This window comes from Ictalurus furcatus, chromosome 24, assembly GCF_023375685.1.
Source record: "Ictalurus furcatus strain D&B chromosome 24, Billie_1.0, whole genome shotgun sequence".
NCBI lineage: Eukaryota > Metazoa > Chordata > Actinopteri > Siluriformes > Ictaluridae > Ictalurus > Ictalurus furcatus.
This window is the reverse complement of record NC_071278.1, coordinates 17,182,008-17,199,336: the sequence shown is the minus strand read 5'-3', so window position 1 is coordinate 17,199,336 and position 17,329 is coordinate 17,182,008. Positions and strand designations below refer to the sequence as shown.

General features: G+C 40.0%; 1 protein-coding gene across 1 annotated transcript; it reads left to right on the top strand.

Moving 5' to 3' along the window:
- The first annotated feature begins 290 nt into the window (after positions 1-290).
- On the top strand, positions 291-14,732 carry pex1 (peroxisomal biogenesis factor 1). The gene is made up of 24 exons (XM_053612725.1): positions 291-506; positions 591-743; positions 858-941; positions 2,003-2,117; positions 2,200-2,897; positions 4,564-4,683; positions 4,833-4,956; positions 5,038-5,144; positions 6,346-6,437; positions 6,572-6,704; positions 6,865-6,961; positions 7,528-7,698; positions 7,810-7,964; positions 9,266-9,458; positions 9,539-9,705; positions 9,898-10,032; positions 10,520-10,584; positions 11,265-11,407; positions 11,711-11,814; positions 12,230-12,406; positions 12,791-13,021; positions 13,726-13,920; positions 14,023-14,153; positions 14,255-14,732. Exons 1-24 carry the CDS (start codon positions 399-401, stop codon positions 14,337-14,339), a joined length of 3,783 nt encoding a protein of 1,260 aa, XP_053468700.1. The 5' UTR covers positions 291-398; the 3' UTR covers positions 14,340-14,732.
- Positions 14,733-17,329: the final 2,597 nt, after the last annotated feature.

Genomic DNA, 17,329 nt, shown 5'->3' with positions numbered 1-17,329 from the left:
GAATACAACAAGATTAACCTTTTTTTTTAAAAAAAACAAAAATGTATATATGTACTCAAACGCACCGGTTACACTGTTTGCAGACTGACCTTAATTTTTTAAAGCTTATTTATTAAAAAAAACAGAGAGAGAGAAAGAGGCTTTTCAATGCACACATTCATCTAAAATAAAAATAAAAATGTATATATACGCGTTTGAATATCTTTACAGTCCTCATTATTATATGATTTGTCTAGTGCCCAATCATTTTATCGACAGCTCTATTATTCATGCCTGCCGTGTAGTATGGACCTGGTTAGCATGGCAGCTTGTCTGTTCAAGTTAGCTAGTTAGCTAAATATTATCTTATAGTTATCATAACTACCCTGAATATACAGTTTAAATCAGATTTCCATGCAATGTTAGGCAGTTATGGGATTCAGCCAGTTACACTGGTGTTTAACAACTCTAAAAACTGCTTTCTTCACCTGTCACCCAACTTAATCTCTCTGCTCTGTCTCCGGGAGGTGTGTATGAAGAATAATAGTTTTCTAAACTGTACTTGTTTTCTCTCTGAGCATGTGTCTGAACCCGGTATCTGTTAAATACAGAGTCAGGTGTTGGAGTTGTCTTGGGTTGATGGTGATAAAGCCCTGTTCTTAAGCTGGATCAGAGGCGGGAAGATATTATCCTCAGGGCAGGAGGACAGGGTTGAGCTCAGCAGGCAGCTGGGAGAGAAGCTCGGGTTACCTGAAGGAACACAGGTAACGAGGTTTAATACTGTGATCACGCTGCATTCAGTCTGATTGGTTTGTGAGAAGGGTAAGATCCAGTGTACTGTTTTGTTTGTTTGTTTGTTTGTGGGGGTTTTTTTCCAGGGCTTCTTGAGGCCATGTGTTCAGGTGCAGTCAGTGCAGCAGGTGTTTGTGGAGCCTCTCTCCTCAGATGACTGGGAAATCCTGGTGAGTTCTTTAGATCCTGAACACATTTTTACAATTTGCACGTATATAATAATACTTTATACAGTATGATACCTGAAAGGATTCATAGATAGCTGCATGAGATCCAGAGTTCTGTGAATTCCAGCTTTTGGTTGGACACAACACAACAAATCATCCTTCAAATCACATCATGTGATCATGAATCATGGTAGCTCTAGAGACTATCCCGGGAATACTGGGCGTGAAGTGGGTGGGAATGCACCCTGGATGCGATGCCGATTCATTGCAGGACACCATGCACACACATTCTCACACTCATTTAGTACTAGGGGCTTGTTTGCACCTACTGCTATGTTTCTAGTAGTTGGGAGGCAACCGGAGAACCTGGAGGATACCCACACAGACACAGGGAGAACATGCACACAGTAACCTGCGCACGGGATCAAACCAGAGAACCTGGAGCTGTGAGGAGACAACAGTGCTCACTGGGAACTGTAGTTCACTATGAAAGCAGTCCCTTCAGGATTTTGCGATTGCAGAAATGAGTGCACAATCAAGCAAACTCCACAATATTCGGAGGAGCTTGCAATTTTTCAAAATTATAGCAGACTTTCTGCAGATTTGAGCCAAGACGCATCACGTAACATCATCACAACGCACATTCAGCCAAAGCCCTCTTCACGTGCGTCATATATGAGTACAGATAAAAGGTCTCATTTGCCAACAAACATCACTGTGAAAGAACTATTTTGTGCAATTGCAATTTCGCCGATTCAATTTCACACACGCAAAAAAAAAACCCAAACAAACAATTTTTGAAAAAGCCACAGCAAAATCAAGCATTTTGGCCACAACAATCACAAAAAAACGCCACAAAATCCTGTACTTACTGTGAAATTTTACTGATTATATGATTTATTTTTTCAGTCAACATTCTCTGCGTAAAACTCACCAGTTGTCTGCGAAAGAAAACGAGATCTATTATCCTTCAAATGTTTTCTGCAGGATTCACAGGTATCCGGTACAGTGTTCATTAAAGCAAGTTAGCAATTTTAACTAAGCACATATTTGAATGTTTCCAGGAGCTTCACTGCTTGGCTCTTGAACAGCAACTTTTAGACCAGATCCGAGTGGTCTTCAGGGACGCAGTGTTCCCCGTGTGGGTGGACCAACACACTGTCATCTACATCAAGATAGGTTAGTAACCTCAATGCTTTGTTGTAATTCTACTACTACTACTAGTGCACTCTGTAAGCCGTTTCCCCTCTCGTCTTTATAGTCTCCTTCTCTCCGTCTGTCTCATACGGCCGATTGGAGCAGTTCACCGAGCTGGTTGTCTCCCCCAAACTTCGACCTGGAGGCAAGCAACTTCCTCATGTTCCCCCAGATACTGAACCAAAGAACCAACTTCTGCAAAGGCAGCAGAATGCTGAGCTCACATCCTCATCCATTACCTCCTCCACTGGAACCGACTCTCTCCCCGAGTCCATTACCAGTCAACCAGATTGCAGTCAGAGTCATCGGGGTGGAATGGCTGATCTGAAGAGTCTGTTAAGATACGTGTTCACAGGAAAATATGAGCATGCGAAGGTGATTCCTGAAGTTCCTACTATTCCTGCTGTCTTCCAGGATTGTGTGCTTCGGGTGTGTGGAGCCCCACCCGCAGCGATCAGTCATCTCGGCTCTAGTCATGGAGATGTTCATGTATTCCCATGGCACCAGTCAGACTGTCGGAGTACAGGACAGCCTGTATTAACCTATGGTAGACTTTCAAAGATTCACTCTCCTAAAGAAGTGAGGGAGCAAGCCAAGCAAGCGATGGAGAAGAAAAAGAGCAGTGGCTCTCAGACAGATACAGATATGCAGGAACACGCAGACGAGTCGGTGGTGGTTAGGATGATTTGCCACAATGTAGAGAAGCTGCAACTGGATCAAAGATCGTGTAAAATGGGAGAAATTTATAGTGGGAAGATTTGGGTGAGTAGCATTCAGCACCACTTTTTAACTTTTAAAATATAGATTAATATGGTTTTTCATCCTTTGCTTAATCAAAAATCAGATCTCACAGGCTGCAGACACTAATCATTACCTCATAAGGGTTGGCAGTTAACAGTTACTAATTTCTTGTACTAATATATTATAAAATAATAGTTCAGTAACTGTTAGGATAGTTCATGGTGTTGAGGGGAAAATAAAATGAATGTAGCTCAAGTGCAGCTTGCAGAAAAACTGTTCACATATGAACAGTTGAGTGTAAAAGTTTGTGTACCATTAGGAGAAAATGTATAGTGTTCAGTTTAAAAATGAACATATGCTACAAACACTCTTAGTTGCATTGCAAATTTTGAATGTTGTTGTTTTTTAAACAATACAAATTTGTAATTAAATAATAATAAAAATAAACAGTGCAGGCATTGCTGCACTTCCATGTGTCACGGCTTGCAGGTTGAGAACCGCTGCTGTTACTGAAATTAAAAGAGTAGAAGATGCTTATGATGACCATATAGTTGAGATTAAAAGTACACATACTGTACACCTTGCAGAATCTGCGAAATGTTAATAATTTAAAAAATAAGAAGAGGGATCAATAATTGCATTTTGTTTTTTTATTTACTACCCCCCTGAATAAGTTATTTCATGTAACAGATTATTACATGTAGTCCAAAAAACACAACAATAACTGAGTTTACACAAATGAATCATCGTTGTTGATCATCCAGGTAACAACACACAGTATTAAGAATCAAGCGTATGTAAACTTTTGAACTGGTTCGTTTGTATAAATTAGAGCTCGACCGATAATTGGTTTTACCAATGATTTTCCACGATATGTAAGCGTTTTTCCGTAATCGGGTATCGGTTTTGTAACATCGGATCCACTGATAAATGGCGCCATCTTGTGAGCGTTTTTAGAATTTCACGCAGGACCGCCTTTGCGGCACTGAATTTGAGGGGAATTGAGTCAACAACGACGTGCACAGGTAAAGTATACTTGCTTTGCTTTAATTAATAAACTTTATTTAACATAACAGCCATAATTGCACAAGTAAGATGTGTTACATAAATGCTTGATATGTAGTTGGAGTAGTAGAGACGAACTTGTGACGAGTCATGTAATCTGTTTAACTCATCAAAGCTTTTATTAAAAAAAAAGACACTTGAGTAACTTTATTCCTTGCACCCTTTCAGATCCCTCTGTTTATTGGTGCATAAATAAGAGTTGTTTTGTTTTGTTTTGTATGCAAGGAGGAAGTGAAATTGACGAAATTGTAATAAATAAAACGGTTTGTTCAGTTCACTGGTGTTATCATTGTGTCAAAAACAGAAGGAAAATAATAAATAAATATCGGTTATCAGGCACATAAACATGCAAATAATCGGTATTGGTTATAAAAAATCAACATCGGTTGATCTCTAGTATAAATTCAGTTATTATTGTGTTTTGTGGACTATATGTAAACATCTGTTATGTGAAATGGTTTATTCGGGGCAGCACAAAAAAAAAAAAAAACCAAATGCAATTTTTATGATCCCTCTTATTTTTCTTATTTAAATTATTAACATTTTACAGATTCTGCAAGGTGTATGTAAACTTACGACCTCAACTGTAGGGTGATCAAAAGTCGTCCTGTTCTTTCTCCAGATCCCACGCAGTTTACGAGGCAGGTTGAGCATCGACAAACACTCTGCTGTGAAAGTCCGTCCTTTAAGCTGTACCCCTAAAGTAGCACTAGCTGTTTCGCTCCAGCCCTTACATCCACTGGTGAGTGTGTGTCTCTCCCTTTCCGTATCTACCTAGTAACCAGCATGTTTTCACTGACATTTCATCATTCTAATATTATCTATGAACTTTATTTAAGGCACGTAGTGGAACATGGTGCTTCTGTTAAGAGGAAAATTCTGTTTCTGCAGGCTGAGAGTGAGAGAGAGGAAGATATTCAGTCTGCTTTCCTCAGCTGGCTTCATGCTCTGAGCCATCAGCCTTTAGCATGCCTCACAGCACGGACCGACCTCATCGTCCTGCGATGCACTGAAGGTAGAAACAAGGCACATATGGTTTGAACTATTAAATAGTAGTTTGTCTTTATCACTCATTTGGTTCCTGCTGTTTTCTTAGGAAAGTCTGAGTTCATCTTGACTGTACTAAAACCTGAAGCTGAGCCAAAGCAAGTGGATGAGATCTTTCTCTTATCCACTGGTGCCCTATACAAAGCAGACATACAGGTCAGGTAGTTTGTTGCAGGGATTTATGGATATTGGACGGAACAGTAATGGCTAAAATGACGCACTAAATATTGAAATTGTGATTTAAATAAATAAATAAATAAATTTTATTTATATATATATATATATATATATATATATATATATATATATATATATATATATAAAATATATATATATATATATATATATATATATAAAAATATATATATATATATATATATATATATATATATATATATATATATATATAAATAAATTAGTCAGCCAGTTTAGGAACATCAGTTTTATTACACTTTTATTATTTTAACTAAACAGAAAACAGTTTTTTTTCTTTCACAGTACACTTTATAAACTTGTAGGTTGATATAAAAATGTATAAATATTTAAATCAAACTAAAGCTGCCTTTTAGTCAAGTATAGGCTTTGTTTTGTTTTGGGTTTTTTGGGGGGTTTTTTACAGCCAGGGACCTGTACAGAACTGTAAAATAAATTCCTCTGACCCCCACACTTCAGATTTATTTATGAACATAATCCAATTATTCAAATGTTAAGCTACTTATTTAGTGTCCAATAATATTTTGGCTATTTATTGGAGCCGTAAAGCTTTTTATTCCCTTCCACTGACAGAACATATTAGATTAAAGTTGTTATTATTTATATTCTTACTTGTTGAGATCTTGAGGCTTCAATTAAAGCACTACAATTCAAGTGATCAGTCAAATATGATAGTAAATACTGGAGCTTAATAATAAATATAAGAATTTTGATAATGGTGGGTTCATAAGTTCCAGCACTGCCACCAAAAAACGGACCCCCTGAAAGCGCTTCACAGACCGCACTTTGAGAATCACTGACATCCTTTGGTTTCTAAAGATAAACAAAGTCTTTCTGAAGTTAAATATTAACAAAGGCTAACAAAATACATTTGCCACTACATTAAGCATCTAAACAGACAATTAATATTAAGAGAGAACACAAACATTTATGAATCCTATAACCAATATCACCGTCTATTTTAATTCTCAGTCACAGTCTAGTTTAATTATGTCAAAAATTAATACTAAAATAATGCAATAAAATGTGATGACTTGATAAGGATAATGATTAATTGTGCATCCGTAATCTGATTTTCATTCTCAGCTTTTCTATTTACGTTTGTTGAGCACTAAAACGAGGCATTTCATGGATTTTGATCTAGATTGTCAAGGAGCCTCATGTGTCGAACCACACACCACCACACACTGCAGACACGTCACCTTGTGATGGCTTTCCTTCCCTCAGCTCTCTTGGGTAAATCCAGTAAATAACAGGTTGTGTTGTTGTATAGCAAAAACAAACATACCAAACCTCAGTGTGTCATACTTGTGTCATTAGTGATTTATGTGGAATTTTGTGGAGCACTTATCTGATCTCTGCTTGTTTAGTGGTGTGGAGGACATCAGTATATGTGCTTTTGAGCACATCTCTCTCAGTCTGATGGGAGGTCCACTCTCACGTGAGCTAGTATCCACTGGCTGTGGTCTCCGCAGTGGAGCTCTGCTCATCACGGGAGCCAAGGTGACCATTTCACACAGTTAAATTGAGACGTGCAAGTTTAGAGCAAGGCCCAAAGGTAGACAGTTTTAGCCGCAAGCCACTGACAATAAGGTTGTTTGTTTATTTTATATAACCATTTAGTGCATTAACTTCTAATATTTCTCTCTGTGCATCTGTAAAGGGCAGTGGTAAGACTTCTCTAGCCAAGGCTCTCTGCATGAAAGCTGTGGAAGAGCTGGATGCCCACATCGAGGTACTGGACTCCAAGAAACTTAAAGGTAGGCAGAGGTGTTTGTGCATCTGTACTCCAGCATCTGAAGTGTTTCAATCCTCTTGTACCACAGCAATTTGCCAACGTTAACAAGTTTTTAATTTGTTAAAAGTATTCAATCCGCTATAGTCGTGCTTAATGTTGTGGAATGTTTGAGAAACAGCTTGCGTCATTCCCTCACCAGCTGTTTATAAGGAAAAAATGCAGCTCGTCACGTTACCGACCGCTCTGTCCTGAAGTCTTCCCGTGTCAAAAAACTTAAAGGAGCAGCTTTACCTCTGGCTGTTACAAAGCGCTGACACTGGAGACTCAGTACAAAAATTCGAAATAAAAAATCTCCTCATAGAAAACATCATCATGTCAACAATTACACATAAAAATCCCAGTGAACTGTCTTATTACAGAAACAGTAACGCATTAGAGAGTCCAATACTATATAAACCTGTGATTTGTCTTGCAGCTGGAAGTACTGTCCGAGCTGCCATTATAGAAAATTAATCAACGACGTCAGACCAATCGACAGTGCTGTTGTACGAGTTTTAATTCGGCATGACGTTGTAATGCATCTCTCAGGTAAACGAGCAGACACGGTGAGGCAGAGACTGGACGAGGTTTTTGAGCAAGCAGTGTGGAGACAGCCGTCAGTGGTCCTGTTGGATGACCTAGATCACATGACTGGAGCAGCCACCACACCTGAGCAGGAGCAGAGTGCAGAGGCAGTGCTGCATCACCACATCGCACAGAGTATACCACGCCTGAAGCCTAATACTGTACACTATTTGGGGCGTTTTTTGAAACAGTGATCTGATCTAGACACTATGTGTGTGTGTGTGTGTGTGTGTGTGTGTTGCTCAGGCCTGAAGGATTTGGTGGATGAAGTGGTGGGACGCTCCAGTTTGGTGACTCTGCTGGTCACAGCACAGAATGAACGCTCTCTTCACCCAGTGCTGACTGAAATACAGGGTTCACACTTCTTTCAGAGCTTTTGTAAGATCGAGCCACCCAACCAGGTTAGCTCAAATAACTGTTTGCATAAAGTAGGCCTTTACAATCACACTGGTTTATCACTACTGAAATGTAATGGTGTTGAGAGTGCATGTTAGATGATTTTAGAGAATATTTCATTGTTCAAAATAGTTATATTAAAAGTACATTAATAAGAGTCAATTTAGAACAAAGCTCACGCAACCAATCAGTGATTATTTCCCCACCAACGGTATTGCGAATCATGATCAGTGGAGTGAAGAGATGACGATAAGGTTCGTGTTTAAGTGCTAAAGGGGACTTTTACCTTAGGTCATTAGAAATCATTAGGTATCATTGGCCACAACGGACAACAATCTCAACATGTTTTACTGTATTGGGAAAAGAACACAAAACTTGTTTTTTGTATAATGAAAGGGCAGTTGTTGGGACGGTCAACGTTTATACAAAACGCATTTTATATAGTGATTTTATTAACTCTTCAGGAAACGGAGTTGTAAAAAAAATAATAATAATAATCAAATCTGTCCTTCTTTCGGTCGTATTGCAGATAGACACTACAAATCCTTAGGGAAATAATAAACAAACCAGTATGTCTTTTTACTATATTGCTCCAGAGTTTGGTTAAAAGTTGGATAAAATGACACAAAAACAGCTTTGGATAGACAATCACTCACGTGTCTAAAACTAATACCTTTATCATTAAAGCTAACACTTATATAAATGTTTAAATGTTTATTGTCCTTAGGCTTTCATTGCAAGTGAGTTTCAAATTAGCAGGTTTTCGGTTCTTTTTCTCAGCACTCGGTGCATCTCAATCGGTTAAAATTATCGTCAGTGATAATCGTACACAAGCTACAGATTCTAAACGATCAGCATTGTAGTGCATCAGGCTAAGGAAATCTATTAAACTTTAACTAATAATATCGTATTCTACACAGAAAAATGAGAGCATATTATAATTCTAATAGTTTTAATAACTGATGGTGGTTAAGAACATTAACAAGTGTGTTTTTGAAAAAAACTTTTCAGTTTTCCATAGCAAACAATTCAAAACTTGCTCTACTGATGCACTTATAAATCCATTAATATCATCTTGACTGAGAAAGCAGATACAACATATCGAAAACCATGATATTGGACTGTATGGTGCTTATACTATGATTTTTTTTTTTTTACAAACAACCCCTTGTTTAACCTGGTTTAACCCCTAGCTATCTATCTATCTCTCTATCTCATATAATATATATATATATATATATATATATATATAATATGAATTATTTGCTCTCTGCCCATGCAATAAATTAGGACTGTGTCTGTACAGATGCAGAGAGTGGATATTCTGAGGTCGCAGATGAACTGTAAAAACGTCGTATGCGAAGACGGCTCAGGAGTTCTCGATTTGGATGACGCAGCCGTGAAAACCGAGGGCTATCTTCCACGAGATCTGAACCTACTACTGGACAGAGCCATCCATGCCAGTGCTGTACACAATAGAGTCAGTGGCAATGCTCAAGGCAAGCACTGAGTAAAGTTTCAGTTTACCGTGAATGTACGATACACGTATGTTTATCTGAAGGTCTGTGATGTCCCGCAGGTGTGTGTTTGAGCAGTGCAGACTTGAATAACGCTCTGCAGGGTTTCACACCTCCTTCTCTGTGGGGGGTGCAGCTTCAGATGCCCAGCGTTGCGGGGATGGAGCAGGTGGGCGGGCTTCATCAGGCACGACAACTTCTTATGGACACCATCCTACTGCCTGCCAAGGTAAGGCAAAGCTGGAGGTGAAGCAGTGAGTCATTTCACACAGTGTTTTAGCAGTCAATCAGTGAAGGTTTGCATCAAGTCTAGGTGATTGGACAATTTGCTATTAATATAAACAGATTGTTCAGTTCATTGAGGTTTCTATTATTAGACCGTCTAGCTGTCAGTGCTAATGTGCAGCATGGTATGTTGCAGTACCCACTGCTCTTCTCCAGTCTGCCAATTCGCCATCGCTCTGGTGTGCTGCTGTATGGAGCGCCTGGCACGGGGAAGACCCTACTGGCTGGAGCTGTTGCCAAGGAGAGTGGCATGAACTTCATCAGCATTAAGGTGATAATGTATGCTTTTGTGTCTGCTACCATCATCCACTCAGGTGACTGAAAGAAAGACTCTTATTTATATGAAGAATGAAGTAATGCATGATTGTAATGCTCTAGCAATTGCCTATAAAAGTAAAAAAAAAAAATAATAATAAAAAGTATGGGAAAACACAAGAGAAGTATGAGCTCATTTCTTGGTGAGGAAGTCTCTGCTGTTTTTAGATGCAGCTGTTTCCCTTCCTGTGCTGGTATTGTTCACACTTTTGCATGGTTGAGTGTATTGTAGGAGTTTTCAAGGCAATTATGTGTGTGCATCCTGAAACAATACTGTCTGAAAGCTGTAAAACAAAACATTTCGTCTAAAGGTATGCCAAATGCCCATAAAACAAATTCATTTCATTTCTGTGTGTGTGCATGTTTGTCGTATTGTGTATCTGTGTTAAGCGTCACCATCTTAGACAGGCAGATTGATTAAACTGTTCTCTGTGTTCCTCCAGGGACCGGAGCTGCTCAGCAAGTACATTGGTGCTAGTGAGCAGGCTGTGAGGGACGTGTTTCAAAGGTTTGCATCATAATCCTCCAAAACATTCAGTTTGCCAGTTATGACACAGCATTTTGCCATTCATTGCAGTGTTTAATGTCTAAGTGATTGACACGTCACACGGTTGAACAGTTTATAGTTAGATTTAATGTTGTGGAATATCTAAGAGGCACATTAGTTCCTGTTTTCACCTACGTTATTGCTGCGATACACGTAAATCGATTCTGGCTCGCTCAAGCTTATTGCAATCTCTCTCTCTCTCTCTCTCTTTCTCTCGGTCCTCTAGAATTTCCCGTACTGGGAAACCGAGACTCCTTTCTTAAACATTAAACAAATGTCTCCTAGAAAAATGCCACCACATCAATTATTCTAAGTTTTACTATGTTTAACAACATGTTTTTTTTAATCCGTTTATTATTAGTCATGGAGTATGTGGAATGTCCACTGTACAAGTCCCTGTGTATGAGCTGTTACTATAGGAACAATAACGTCTTAGAATGAGCGCGTTGATATTTACCTATCGTTCACGTTACAGCCGGAACTACTATCCGAGCCGTGCTGTTAGATGAAATCAATGCACACCTACCGACCAATCAGATTTGGACATTTAACCGTGCTGTGGTATAAATTCTCTTAATTAAATTCTGTTGTTTTCTCTGTTTGTTTTACTTTCATTTTTTTTCTCTTTTGGTTCACTGTAGAGCACAAGCAGCTAAACCCTGTGTCCTTTTTTTTGATGAGTTTGACTCCTTGGCACCACGCAGAGGACACGACAGCACAGGGGTCACTGACCGAGTGGTTAACCAGCTGCTCACACAGCTGGATGGAGTAGAGGGGCTGCAGGGTGAGTAAAGGAGCAACACATGTTGATTTTCTGGGATTTGAAGTGTTACCCTGAATTCACATCAGGCGAGTGTAATTGAATTTTATTTATTTATTTATTTATTTTAAATTAATGCTAGTATGCAGCCATTGTATAAGCAAGAAGGACTGAAAGAAACACCACTCCACTTCATGAAGTTCAGCACTGTCACCTCATTCTTTATTAGTTGTTAATGCCTGATGGTGCTTATAAAGGCAGCAGATGTTCCCACAAATATTTCTACAGTCTTTATGCAGCTATATGTTTTATTAATCTAATACACAGGAGTGTACGTGCTGGCAGCCACCAGTCGTCCTGATCTGATCGACCCTGCGCTGCTGAGGCCCGGGCGGCTGGACAAGACCCTGTACTGCCCTCCTCCAGACCGGGTCAGTCTTACTTCACTTGCTGAAATGGACTTTTTGGCTTAGTAAACCAGGATACATGAATGAGTTGCATGGATTGTCATTTTACTGAAAGTTTTAGCTACTAGAGGCATTCATATTTACTGATATTGGATATCCTTGTGCATACGAAAAACATTTTTCTACATAAGAAATGAGTTTTCCTTAACTAGTCCGGTAACATTTAGAATTAAATGTGCTCCAGACTGTACAGATTCCCATTCAAACCCTGTTATTATGGAAACAGATTTAATTATTTGAGGGCATAACCGTGGGTAACGTAGGGAGACAATGATGAAATATTACTTTTGTAGCCTGGCATTTGTACTCTTCTCTCTGATGGTAGTGCAGTCAGTGTTTAAGTGGTCAGAGGTGTGACTGTGAGTGTTCTTGCCTTTAGGAAGCCAGGCTGGAGATCCTAAAGGCGCTGACTCTCGCTGTGCCTCTGGCTGCAGATGTGGACTTGGAGCAGCTCGCTGTAGCCACTGAGCTGTACACAGGAGCCGACCTGAAAGGCCTGTTATACAATGCTCAGCTGGAGGCCATTCACAGCAGTCTGGGACCTACCGTGCTGGCTGTGAGTCACACACACACACTCAGAAATTCATGGTGGCTTCATTATGGCATAGGCTCGTCTGTACAACAGGCAAAAACTGTACAAATGTTTGAGAATGTAAATGAAAATGATTGATGCTGAAAAATCTACTGAGGTCAGGTAATAAGGATGGATATTAAAATATACTTTTTCTAATTCTGTTAACAGAGGAGGTGTGCAAACATTTTTTAGAGTACTTATGCAGTGGGTCATAACTAAGCTTGTCTCAGAGCCCACTTTCCTCTCTATGTTTCACGAATAAAAAGTGTAGTAATAAACTCTGTGCAGTAAAAACATGAAATAAATGAACAACCCCCCGAGTTGAGAACACTGTAAAAACCAGTATTTCCTCCATTAACGGTGCAGGATTTGGGCTCAGGATCAGACAGCGAAGTAAGCGTATCATCGCTGATCTTCCTGAACCACAGCAGTGGCTCTGATGACTCTGCAGGAGAGACTGAGGCTGGCATGGAGACTTCTGCAGTGGCACTGGAGCACAGCGAGATTCCCACTGAAGATTTTAACCACAACATCTGGCGCCTCTACTTTGGCAGCTCATTTGAATTAGAGCTAGGCCACCATTCACCTTCCGAGCTGGTATGAATCACTTTGGTCTAATTTAGTCTGCATTTGATTTAACTGAGATCTCACCAGCTGCGATCTAGGAAGAACAGACTGCAGCTTTAAAACACTGGAACCTGTACTCACATGGTTGACACTGGTACCATGGTATTAGAAATAGTGATGATAACAAGGGTTGGGTAGTTCTCTGCTTGTGACATATGAGAATGTTTCTGCTACTGTGCATGCTAGTGGACAGAAAAAATATGGTTCCTTATTATCCTAAACTCACTTTGAAGAATGGCCTTTCCTGGCTGTCTTCTTTTCCCCAGCCATAAATGGCTCCAAAGTCTTTAAAAGCATGTTTTGCATAGGCATAGCATTACTACTGTTATACCGGGGGATTGTTTCTGTTTGACCCCATTTTCTATAGGAGCCCAGATTAAGCTGATGGATGACATAAGCAGAACAACAGAACGTTTGTTGTTGGAGGATCTTCATAATATAGTCTGACACGGAGAACTCGCATTCCTAGTCTTCTCAGAGAGTCTGTTAATAAATTCAGCCAAGATTTGATTGGGATCATCCCATATAGTGTGACCAATAATAATCTTAAAAGACCACTGTAAGCACACAGTATAAAACCGGCTGAAGTCAAGGCAATGTTAATTATTCGAATACGATCTGCATTAGGTTACTGCTTATACTTACATTTTTTTTGTTGTCTGCTCCACACCCAGAATTCACAGTGCATGTCTGTCCCCAACTCCACCACACACGAGCTGACGGGCACATCAGTGAGAGACGTGACTTTCCTCCGGGGCCCAGCGCTTATGTCCTCTGTGCAGCAGGGCTTCCAGGAACTGAACCTTGAGCAATCTGAGCATCTGAGAGCCGATCTCAACACCATCAAAAGCAGCTATCACAGGAGCCCAGTCAGTTAAAGATTAGTGATAAAATCATGATTTGTTGGCCATAGATTCCATCCAGGATGCCATATGCAGCTCTTATTGTTGTGTGCATGTGTGTACTTATAGGAGGACAGCAGTCTGGGACAGACAGGCCCCATTAAACCTGTGGTCCTGATATGTCAGTCTCACCTCACGTCAGCACTGGCTAACACTAGAGCTTCTATCAGTAGACAGGACTGGAGGAGGTATACTGATCTGTAAGTAACTTTGCTTTACCAGTATTTTGTTGGTTTGTTTTATATCCGAAAATAATCACAATTTGACACGTATTTTTGTGCTTATGTGGGCGTCACTGCAGCTACGAGTCATTTGGGGCTTTGAGAGAAGGCAAGTCTCAGAATGCTGTGCTGTTTACACCAGGTCAGCGAGTAACTCTGGCTTAATGAGGACTGTATACACACACACACACACACACACACACACACACACACACACACACACAGAGCGCATATTTACTAATTAATGAAAGGAGGTGAATGTTGGACTCTCACGTATTTGAAGTAAGTAACAAGGTCACCTATTATGTTTGGATAACGTATTGAAACTTGTATCGCATGTAAATAGTTTTGCTAGATTAGAAGATTTGATTATCCTTGATTTAAGATAACCAGAGATTTTAATAATTGTAATATATTTCAGAAATGCTTAAGTGGTTTTGATGTGGGCAACTGTATAATCAAGGAAGGAAGTGGTGTGTAAACATTTGATTCCCTAACTTAATTAAATTCATATTGATTTACTGTATTTTTTAAATAATGAACTTTTTTTTTTTTTTTTACACAAAGTAATCTTCCGATGGAAAAACATCCATCAAAGCTTTGCATGTTGTTCACAAAAGTCTTATCTGTCTGCTTATTGAAGCAAAACCAGTTGCTTAATAAACCAGGCCTTGTTCACCTTCCCAAATAAATCTTTTATATGTTTACACTTTATGAAGCCCAGTAGATGGCAACATCATGCAACAGTCAGAACAGTTTAAGGCAGGGGTGTCTAGTCTAGTCTTATCCACTTAGTTGGAAAGAAATACTGCAGCCACACCAGCTCTTTGTAGCCACACCCAGGTACCCCTTACTGCAGAACAGTCTCCTGGAAAAGTCCAGGAGACTGAGTTGAAAAAAAAAATTCCAAGAGGTGAAGACAGCTTAGTATGTTTTACGCTGGATATGTGTGTTTGTACAGCCTCTTGTTGATTAGGGTTAGAGGTTAGACTTAGTCTTATAGGAGGAGTTGGATCAAGAGGAGGACTACCGGTCAATACCCAACACACTGCCCTTTGTGGATAAGATTGGACTCTACTGCTGTAAAGCATTTGCTGGGTTCATCCAGTGCATAATTTGCCATCTTTTAATACCCCACAGGACTTAATCTTTTATTCTTAGACTTCTACTTCAGCCAGCCTCATGCAGTCTTTCTGAAATTGTGAAAGAAGTATGCTTCTAGGGCTTTCTTAGTGCTTTGAAGTTCTCTTCATGGTTCTCAACAGACTGGAGTTCTCTCAATATTTCTGATTATCAATACTGTTCAGAGCATGTCCGTTCACTTTGCCACAGGCTTTTGTTCAGTATCTCTTGCACGTCTTTTTGCTAAATTTAAAAAGTTACTGGTTGATACAACACGTTTTTGTATTTTTTCAGAAAAACACTTAACGCCACTGGTCTCAATCAGAATAGCGTGTTGACCGAAAACATGCACCAGTGCCTGCCGATGTGCAAGTTGAAATTCTGAGGGAACATTCTCTGATGTTGTCATGCGTCACCCAGTTTCAGACAGCCTGGGTGAGGCGTTAATTCAAGATTCATTCATTCAATCATTTGTCTTCAGTATCTTCTTTATCCTGTTCATGGTAGTGGTGGATCTGAATACACCCTGGATGGGATACCAGGCCATCACAGGGCACCATGAACACACACATTCACACTTGGGGGTAATTTTGAGAAACCAGACTACCTGTAGGCATGTTTTTGGGAGACGGGAGGAAACCGGACAGCCCATACATATACAGGAAAAAGAACAAATCTCAACACAGACAGTAAACTGAGCTCAAGCTGGACCTGGGGACCCTGGAGATGCTACTAACTGCACTATTTTGCCAAACATTCAATTTGACAGCTTTACAGAAACCTGGATGTAGATTTTGATCCCTAATGAACAAACCAGAGGTGACGGTAGCAAGAAAAACTTCCTAAGACAAGATTAGGAAGAAATCTTAAAAAGAACCAGACACAAAACGGAACCTATCCTCACACCGGGTGACACCGGCTGCTCATTCACACCAATGCTGAAAACTCAGAAGGGGAAATCAATCACGTGAACCTCAGTTTAGCACACAATAGTAGTAGTCTAGCATGAAATCCATCCATTCATCCAATTTCTGTACTGCTTATCCTACACAGGGTCACAGGGAGCCTGGAGCCTCTGGACATGATGCCAAACCATTGCAATCATTCACACAATCGCACACACACTCACACACCCCTTCACACACTACGGACAATTTGGAAATGCCAATCAGTCTACAACGCATGCTTATAGACTGAGGGAGGAAACCGGAGTTCCCCAAGGAAACCCCCAAACCGTGGAGAGAACATGCAAACTCAAATATGCAGGGCGGAGGCAGGAATCGAATCCCCAACCCTGGAGGTGCGAGGCAAATGTGCCTCCTTATAGCACAACATTTAATCTAAAATTGATTTCCACCTGCAAACACAGCTATAAAAAAGAAGGAGGTACATATCATTTTTTGGACCAATGCCAAACATTCCTTGCGAATGTACATTTATAGCCAGTTGTTGTTTTAATGAAGAAAGCCTTAGGCTATCATAGGATTCTCGGAGACCTACAGTGCTCAAAGGTTACACGGGCCATGTACCATTTATTGGCCTTTTGCTGAAGCAAGAACAAGCTACAGCAGTATTCTTATTGATTTGACAGAGCACTACCTGCATTGGGAGAGGAACACATTATGTTGTTAGATGAGAACTGGAAAGATTTTACCCAAGAAGCCACTGGGAATTCAGTCTGCCCAACCCGTGACTATGGAACACTTCTTTCTGCAGCATACAATCAGTTCAGGGATGAGGTACTAAGCCCTGATAATCAATGCGCATTCCAACCCTATTCAGAGCTGTACAGGCTTGAGGGAATGTATTCAGCGTTCTGTGTAGTCTCCAAGGAACGTCAAGTTTTCCTTTAAAGCAGCTACTGAATGTATTTGTAAGACAAGTAGGAGGTTTCTCTTCAATTGCATCTGTATTTGAGAGGCCTGTTGTTAATTCGCACTCCAAGTACTTGGACTTTGATGTTCTGCCTCTTGAAGAGAAGGGAGGGGGAAAAGAGAAGCCTAAGCCTGGTGAAAACAAAAGGGACACCTCAG

Excerpts from the sequence above, each read along its gene's own strand:
- pex1 (XM_053612725.1), top strand. The coding sequence starts at position 399 with ATGTTAGGCAGTTATGGGATTCAGCCAGTTACACTGGTGTTTAACAAC. Across the intron at positions 942-2,002 it reads CAGATGACTGGGAAATCCTG|GAGCTTCACTGCTTGGCTCT; the intron begins GTGAGTTCTTTA and ends GAATGTTTCCAG. Across the intron at positions 7,965-9,265 it reads AGATCGAGCCACCCAACCAG|ATGCAGAGAGTGGATATTCT; the intron begins GTTAGCTCAAAT and ends GTGTCTGTACAG.